General features: G+C 41.5%; 2 protein-coding genes across 3 annotated transcripts in view; one reads left to right on the forward strand and one right to left on the reverse strand.

Annotated features, from left to right (window-relative positions):
* Nucleotides 1-146: 146 nt before the first annotated feature.
* On the forward strand, nt 147-7,435 carry LOC133134004 (ubiquitin thioesterase OTUB1-like). The gene is made up of 7 exons (XM_061250353.1): nt 147-248; nt 1,430-1,491; nt 2,056-2,154; nt 2,325-2,443; nt 4,128-4,212; nt 5,979-6,173; nt 6,931-7,435. Exons 1-7 carry the CDS (start codon nt 203-205, stop codon nt 7,126-7,128), a joined length of 804 nt encoding a protein of 267 aa, XP_061106337.1. The 5' UTR covers nt 147-202; the 3' UTR covers nt 7,129-7,435.
* A 1,073-nt stretch (nt 7,436-8,508) lies between these two features.
* LOC133134008 (ependymin-like) overlaps nt 8,509-9,262 on the reverse strand; it is a 3,776-nt gene continuing 3,022 nt past the window's right edge. For both annotated transcript variants that reach the window (XM_061250356.1, XM_061250358.1), the window contains exon 6: nt 8,509-8,843. In XM_061250356.1, coding sequence (XP_061106340.1) covers nt 8,684-8,843 — 160 coding nt within the window. In that variant the 3' untranslated portion in view covers nt 8,509-8,683. The remainder of the gene's footprint in view (nt 8,844-9,262) is intronic.

Raw genomic sequence — 9,262 nt, forward strand, 5'->3', positions numbered from 1 at the left:
CGTGGCCATGACGTCTGGTGTTCTAAAGTTCGTAGGAAAGTATCTTAACATATGTAACGTATATTAATACTTCGGACTTAACCGCTCCATAACACCGAACTGTATCCACAACCATTAAAAATAGATAAACCTGTGCTTGACCCGGAAGCGTTCATAAGTGTAACACAGGAGTTGGGTTGGAACGGGAAGAGAAGAGGGTAAGATGGCGGAGGAGCAACAGCAGGAAACAACACAGAAAGATATGGAGGGTGAGTGAGACTGCTAAATGCTTCCTTTGAACTACAACTGGGGGCCAGGAGCAATGGGTCATACAGCATGTTACCTACCTAGTTTAATGTCATCAAGTCTGGTGTTCAGATACAGGCAAAGCATCCCCGGGTAGTCATGGACAACACAACAACCCGTACAACAAGCTCCCATGTTGGCCAGCTAGCAAGCGAATGACTGTTGCGAAAATCAAATAGGATCTAACGTTAGCTGATTTTACCTATGGATAACTGACACGCTAGCTAGCTAGCAACATTCAATTTAGCCAACGTTCCTATGTTGGTAATGCTGCTACAATTGCTAGCACTAGTTAGCTAACGTAGTTCTAAAAGCTATGGGGTGTTTACGAAAATGTAAAACATCCCACACTTATTTTGCCAATGTGTTCAGTCCATTTTAGAAAATTTTACTATCAGTTTCATATTAATGATTCCATTCGAATGATTAACGTTAATTTAGGTTAGGTTTTTACAGAATGGTTAAGTTAATAGCTTCCTTTCTCTATTGTAGATGACTGCATAACCATCTGCTTTTGCTACCATAGGTATATTCGCTAGCTCGCTAACGTTAGCTAGTTAAAATAGTAACTGCCTCCTCGCCAGTCCTGGGAGCAAGCTGTTTGACTAACTAGAAAAGCTGCTAGAGTTACATAAAAGGAATCCGAGGTTGTACGGTTTGCAAGACTGCAATGTAGATAACTCTAGCTAGCATTATTATTATCCGGCTATAGCTAACGTTAGTTATTGACACTGGCACTAGACTAGTTGGCTATATAGGTACGCTCACTAAATTAATGTACATTTACATACACAGGTGTGTAATACATAATATAGAATTAATAATTACCTTGCCCCACAGATATGTTAACATTTGCATGCAACAATGCATAACTGGACTGGCTAACGTTTGAATGTCTGGGTAGCCAGCTAGCTAGCTAGTTTTAATGTCATGCATGTTTGTACCATATAACATTGCCACATATAACATCATAGCTGCCAACTCTCACGCTTTCGGCGTGAGACACACGCATTTGCATGTGCGTGTGAAAACAGGCAAATGCGTGTCTCACGCCGAAAGCGTGAGAGTTGGCAGCTATGTAACATTGTCACATGTTGCATAATACGAACTCTTGCTGTGGTAAAATACATACTGCTTTTTTCAGGGGTGAACTGCCTCGCATATGATGAGGCTATCTTGGCGCAGCAGGACCGGATCCAGCAGGAGGTAACGGGCCGAGCAGCTCAATGTCCTGAATGCCAGTCACACAGTTTTGTCTTTCCAGTGTTTAACTGGCTAGCTAAGCAGCTCTGCAGACAAATCGTGACCCTCAGTCTGGCATCGGGTGTCAGCAACTCTGAAGGTTTGATTGAGATGTAATAGCCTGTTGAGTTGTTGTTGCCGTATTCCCATTGCCTCTCCAGTTACAGTGCCTCACAATTGGCTGATGTGGCATACATGTTACCCTGTGTCACCGGGGGCGTGTGTGTGTGTGTGTGTGTGTGTGTGTGTGTGTGTGTGTGTGTGTGTGTGTGTGTGTGTGTGTGTGTGTGTGTGTGTGCCATTAATTGAATTGAATGGGTGAATGAGAGGCATGAATTGTAAAGCGTGTTTGATTAAAGTGCGACATCAAAGATCAAAGTGCTATATAAATACTGATTTGTATTCTCATCTGTGTGATATAACTCAGTCCAATACAATCTTCGTTTTTGTGTGTTTTACTTCAACTTACTTCAATAACTTGTGTTTTAAATTGTGTCTGTGCTGATGTGCCTTTGTGACTGTGTTCAGATAGCCACCAGCAATCCCCTAGTGTCAGAAAGGCAGGACATTTCTATACTGAAACGGGAGTATGCACAAGAGGACAATGTTTACCAGCAGAAGATAAAGGTATGACCCCCACACACACACTTGCTAATATGCTAAAGTGCAGAATTGAAAACACATGTTGTCATAGTTGTACAAAATGTATTTAACTTGCTAAAATGCTCTTAAGCGTAACGTAAATAGTTTGTATTTAACATGGCTGGCATATGTCAATTTATATACTTCTTTCCTAGGACTTGCAGAAAAAATACTCGTATATCCGGAAGACGAGGCCAGATGGGAACTGTTTCTATAGGGCGTTTGGTTTCTCACACCTGGAATCATTGTTGGACGACAGCAAGGAACTACAGAGGTGTAACTTTCTAACTACAGTGCCGTCATTGCATCCCTAAGTCTGGGAGTTCATTCAGTCTTCATCTTGAGTTCTTCAATGGGTCTCCTTATTTTACAATGTGATTGTATATTCATTTTGTGATTATGTATTTTTGTTTTACAAATGATAGATATACAGTTTTTACCTGCTGACTGCATAGGTTCCCTGTAACTCTTCACCTTTGGTCCGCAAATGCATGCTGTTGACTGTTCCCACAATATACAAAAAACAGCATCGACTAACCATCTAATGAATGATGTGTGGCAGTTTCCAACATAAGGCTGTGGTTTTTGTAGCAGTTGTGAGACCAGCCAATGGAGTATAAGTTTCATGGGATGAGACTTTAGATTTAGGTTAAAATCATTTAGAAGTAGCAGTGTGTAGAAGTATCTTGGTAAACCATATAAGGCCATTGTAGTTATTAGATGGGTGAATGAACTGGTGATCAGGATTTCTAGATACATACCGACTATGTGACCTGATCAGTGTGACCCATCCAAGTAATAGGGGTTTGTTGAAGGCCTCTGACATCATTATATTCACTTTCGATACTGAAACCCCTTGTTTTCCATTGGTATCGAGTCATTTTTATCATGGGTATGTTTCAAGTTTCTGCCACAAAGGCATTCCATTTGCCTTTAATGCAACACAAAGATCTGTATATATATCTAAAAAAACAATCGAAAAACATGATAAAATAAATTATAAAAATGTCATTGTTTGAACATTTGTTCATGCTTAATATGTCATTTAGTGGGCTAAATGTCCTGGTGTCATTCAGATTATCTGCTGGTATTTATTTTGCTTTAGCAAATATCTGTTTATCTCTGTTTGCCTAAGTTGAATGACTCGTATCTGAATGTCAAGATTAGTCCACTGCTGAAAATAAGGAATGACCTTGATTGCAAAGCAAAATATACCTCCTCTGGAGCGGAAATGCTTCAGCTCAAATTACACCTACTTCTTAAGTCCTACTACCAGCGCAGCTCTGGGTGATTTTTGGTGTCTGATGCCACACACTCAATCTTCAGCTGACATGGCTGCATTTGTATTGAAAAGCATTTTACTACATGGTACCACTTATCAAATATTGATGCCCCTTTAAAAATGTGGCTCACTGCTTCTGAGCGGGGTGCTTCATCGCGGATAAATGATGGATGGAGATCTCATGAGGTCCTTCTATCCTGTCCTGCAGTGTACTTGAGGTCACGCTAAGCTCAGACTGCACACTGGTGTACTAATGAATTTCTAATAGGGTTGACATTAGATCTGGAGGTAAGAGCGGTAGTCTGCCAGTCGGAGACTTGCCGGTTCGTTTTCTCGCCCTGCGTGTGTCAAAGGGTCCCTGAGCAAGACCCCTAACCCCCAATTGCTTGTGACCAGCTGATTGGTACCTCGCATGGCAGCTAGTCTCCATTGGTGTGTGAGCGCGTGTGTGAATGGTTGAATGAGAGGCATCAATTGTAAAGTGCCTTGGGTAAAACCACTATATAAAACCGCTATTTACAATTTCTATTACTTGTACATATATTTCATATATGTGAGCACCTTTCCTAAAGGTTCACTATGTATAATGCATGTATAAATACATGGTTGTTGCCATGTAGATGGATGGTAATTGCTCAGTGTCTCACCTGTCTGTCTTTGTACGGTGGCTCTGCAGGTTTAAAGCAGTGGCTGCCAAAAGCAAACTTGATCTGGTGAACCAGGGCTTCACAGAGTTCACCATCGAAGACTTCCACAACACAGTAAGTCGCATACACCTCTTGGCATGGAAATGACACATTCTGTAGATGATTGTTTTGATCCTGACTGCAGAATTCAGTGATCTTTATGCTCTTGTTTACTGTTTTTTTCCCCCCCCCCGATAACAATTTCTAGAACCATAATTCCTGTGGGGTTATATTGAGTTAGTTACAGTGGTGTGAAAAAGTGTTTGCCCCCTTCCTGATTTCTTATTTTTTGGCATGTTTGTCACACTTAAATGTTTCAGATCATCAAACAAATTTAAATATTAGTCAAAGACAACACAAGTAAACACAAAATGCAGTTTTTATTATTAAGGGAGAAAAAAAAATCCAAACCTACATGGCCCTGTGTGAAAAAGTGATTGCCCCCTAAACCTAATAACTGGTTGGGCCACCCTTAGCAGCAACAACTGCAATCAAGCGTTTGCGATAACTTGCAATGAGTCTCTTACAGCGCTGTGGAGGAATTTTGGCCCACTCATCTTTGCAGAATTGTTGTAATTCAGCCACATTGGAGGGTTTTCAAGCATGAACCGCCTTTTTAAGGTCATGCCACAGCATCTCAATAGGATTCAGGTCAGGACTTTGACTAGGGCACTCCAAAGTCTTCATTTAGTTTTTCTTCAGCCATTCAGAGGTGGACTTGCTGGTGTGTTTTGGATCATTGTCCTGCTGCAGAACCCAAGTTCATTTCAGCTTGAGGTCACGAACAGATGGCGGGACATTCTCCTTCAGGACTTTTTGGTAGACAGCAGAATTCATGGTTCCATTTATCACAGCAAGTCTTCCAGGTCCTGAACAGCCCCAGACCATCACACTACCACCACCATATTTTACTGTTGGTATGATGTTCTTTTTCTGAAATGCAGTGTTACTTTTACGCCAGATGTAATGGGACACACACCTTCCAAAAAGTTCAACTTTTGTCTCGTCAGACCACAGAGTATTTTCCCAAAAGTCTTGGGGATCATCAAGATGTTTTCTGGCATAATTGAGACGAGCCTTAATGTTCTTTTTGCTCAGCACAGCTCATCTTGGAACTCTGCCATATAGGCCATTTTTGCCCAGTCTCTTTCTTATGGTGGAGTCATGAACACTGACCTTAACTGAGGCAAGTGAGGCCTGCAGTTCTTTGGATGTTGTTGTGGGGTCTTTTGTGACCTCTTGGATGAGTCGTCCCTACGCTCTTGGGGTAATTTTGGTTGGCCGGCCACTCCTGGGAAGGTTCCCCACTGTTCCATGTTTTCGCCATTTGTGGATAATGGCTCTCACTGTGGTTCGCTGGAGTCCCAAAGCTTTAGAAATGGGGGGGTTTGGATTTTTTTTCCTCCCTTAATAATAAAAACCTTCATTTAAAAACTGCATTTTGTGTTTACTTGTGTTGTCTTTGACTAATATTTAAATTTGTTTGATCTGAAACATTTAAGTGTGACAAACATGCAAAAAAAAAAAAAAAAAGAAATCAGGAAGGGGGCAAACACTTTTTCACACCACTGTATCTAGTGAACGCTTTTTATCCAAAGTGACTTACAGTTGATTAGACTAAGCAGGGGACAATCCTGCCTGGAGCAATGTGGGGCTAAGGGCCTTGCTCCCTTTTTTTCTTGCTGTTTCTGATGGGGTACCCTAGTAGCTAAGGTGCATGACTGGGACCTGGAAGGTTGGTGGTTCAAGCCCCGGTATAGCCAAGATGAGGTCTGCTCATCAGTTGGGTTTATTATTATTGTTATTATTATTATTCATTCCCTCCGCTGCCCCTGCTCCAGTTCATGGACCTGATCGAGCTGTGTGAGAAGCAGCCCACCCTGGGCGAGCTGTTGGGATGCTTTAACGAGCAGAGCATGTCCGACTACTTGGTGGTGTACCTGCGGCTGCTGACGTCCGGCTACCTGCAGCGAGAGCACGGCTTCTTTGAGAACTTCATCGAAGGCGGCCGCTCTGTCAAGGAGTTCTGCCAGCAGGTGAGCACGAGGAAAACATGCCGTATGCCGTGACGTCATTTAGTATTGCCATGACAATAACTTGCGATAAATAAACAAATATTGAAGTGTGCACCTTTCTGCTTTAGGTACTCTGCTAACATCGACCCCAGTAAATTAATAGCCTATTGTATAACAAAATTAAGTGCATTATTTCCAACATGCTTTTATTGGAAAAATTGCACATGAACAGCATCACTTTAACAGAACATCCATTTAAATGGGTACTATTAATCGCTTTTCAAGCAGTTTTGTGATGTGTTTATCACTCATGTTCATATCACGATGGCTATAAATATACAACATACTGTGCAGCCCTTCTATAATGGGGGGCACACCATTTCACTGCAGGATAGTGGACAAGCCTATCAGTTTGGGACAAGGTTCCTTATCTGTGGGCATGTGTTAAGAATGTGCAATAGCACACGCATTTCCTCCTGTATATTTCACTGACGAATAACTTTGAATGTTTGGGGCTAGTCACAGCACAGTGGTTATAATTATCTAAAATTATGTATACAGCTTGTATAAATGTAACTCAACTGTTGTGTGTAGTAGATTTTCCTAACTAATCACTGCTAGAAATGGTGGAATCCACCACGACAGTTAAAGCTAAAGGCTGTACCTGGTTGGCTGCGATTGGCTGCAGTGGTTAGCTGAGATTGGTTGTGAGAGATCACATGATGTCTCTGAGCAGTTTCTGTGTCACTCAAACCACTGTGTCCTCATTCCGTGTCAGGAGGTGGAGCCCATGTCCAAAGAAAGCGACCACATCCACATCATCGCGCTGGCCCAGGTCTTGAACACCTCCATACTGGTGGAGTACATGGATCGGGGGGAGGGGGGTTCGGTCAACCATCACGTGTTTCCGGAGGGAGGCGAACCGCGCCTCTTCCTGCTCTACAGACCGGGTCACTACGACATTCTGTACAAATAGCCCCTCGCCGCAATGCTAACGTGACTCATCCACTCCCTGAAAAAAAAAAAAAAAAAAGTGACGGTTTGGATTTAAAAAGGGGCGGGGGGGAGGAACAGAGGATCTTCTGGTTCCCAGGCCCCTCTGCCCACACTGTATGCTGTGAAACAGGATGTTTGAGGTCAGCACTGGCTTTAGGCCGTGCGCGATGTACAGTTTTTTTTGTGATTGTAAATTGTGTTGACTTGCATTTTGTTGGTTTATTTCATTTTTTTTCTCCTTTGTTACACTACCTTTCATGTCTTTTATTAAAGGGATTTAAATCTAACTTGTATGAAGGAGCTTTTCTTCGTGTTTGTTTCTTTTTGTTTTAAGTATATTTGGTTGTTTCAAGGGCAAGAGGAAACTGGCACAACCTGCTGTATCAGTTCTTACTAGAATGTTGATACTGTAGAAGGCCGGTTATAGGAATAATGAGGCTGGGTGTTTGTCACGGAAGTCACTGATTCCATGATATTTGGCAGTTCTGTGACCCTTTTTTTGGTTGCTATTTCTGCATTTTCCTCCTCATTTGCCATTTCTGCAATTTTTCGGAAGTTTTCGGTGAAAATTATCAACCTTAACGCAGAGAAAGGTGCGATGTGCGACGATGTATTGCCAACAGATTTTGGAATGCACCTCTTTAGTTGCAATCAGATGTTTATTGACCCCGTGTCAAACGTCCAGCGCTCCTTCATTCCCCCGTTACAGTACTAAGTAGCGCTACATCAAAGACCAAACCTACTATAGCAATGTAGCCTGTAACATGTCGTAGGTCTACCATAACAAACGACAGAAAAAAGTACACATAACCATATTTTATTTTACTAATGTCATTTCAGCATGTTCTATTTGTAACAACAAAATTAAAAGCAAAACAACATGCTCTTTCCGCCATCAAATGCACCAGCCAATCAATATTTTCGATATATATTTTTAAAGATTTGCGTGATTTTCAACAACTTTGCTGTGAGTCATGACCAAGATGTTCAGTGGCAAATCTAAGCCATCATCCTTTTAGCTATATATAGACAATCCTCCCCTGAAGCAATGCAGGGTTAAGGGCCTTGCTTAAGGGCCTTGAACTGCTGACCTTGCGTGTCCCAGTCATGTGCCTTAACCACTATGCTACAGGCCGCCCTACACTATGTACTTTGAATCTAAAAAGTACAAAAAATAAAAAGGATATTGAAAAGAAATTCCAGGCATGTTGTTCTTTATTGATTTTAATTTTTTTATTTTTTATTTTTTTTTATTTACAGTTGTAGGCTACTCATTTGCATATTTCACATATGCACATAATTGTACATACGAACAATCATAAACAAGGCAGTTAATTACACAATCACAAGACTGGAGAAATATCTAATGTTTTTATCATTATTAATTATGACAATCACTAGTCCACCATTTTTCTCTTGATTAAAATAATCAACAAATACAATTCATTCTAAATCAGCTGCAAAAGAAGCACATATTCATAATAAGCAATATAATGACCTTGAATCTGTGGTTAAGAACACACAGAGGCACTGATTTAGACCATAGTTTTCTTCTTCTGGCCATTCGCTTTAAAAAGGGCATGATAGAATTCGGTCACCACCTCTTCTCCCTCCTCCACTGGTTTGGTTGTGTCACAGAAATCAGGAGGAACAAATTCCTGGGGGTCCTCAATCTTGAGCACAAGGTCAAAGAAACTGGGAACAAACAATATGATCAGACTTGTATGCCATCTACATAGTCACACACTGCGCTTTATTTAGCTTTTCAGATGGCTGCAGAACAACATTGTAAATGGTGGACAATGTGTCCTTAATGTGTCATTACATTACAGTTACTCAGCTGATGCTTTTATTCACAGTGACGTACAGTTGATTAGGCTAAGCAGAGACCAATTCCCCCTGGAGCAACGTGAGGTTAAGGGCCTTGCTCAATGTGCACTGGTATTATTGTGGCAACACTGCGGCTTGAACCATCAATCTTCCAGGTCCAGGTCCCAGTCAAGCACCTTAGCCACTAGGCCATCGGAAGTCCTCCATTCTTCCTGGACTCATCTTCCCCACACGCAGGTCTTGTTGAAGGACAGAGAGTACTGTAGCATGTACAGTAATGTACT

The sequence above is a fragment of the Conger conger genome, chromosome 7 (assembly GCF_963514075.1).
Source record: "Conger conger chromosome 7, fConCon1.1, whole genome shotgun sequence".
In the NCBI taxonomy this organism is placed as follows: domain Eukaryota; kingdom Metazoa; phylum Chordata; class Actinopteri; order Anguilliformes; family Congridae; genus Conger; species Conger conger.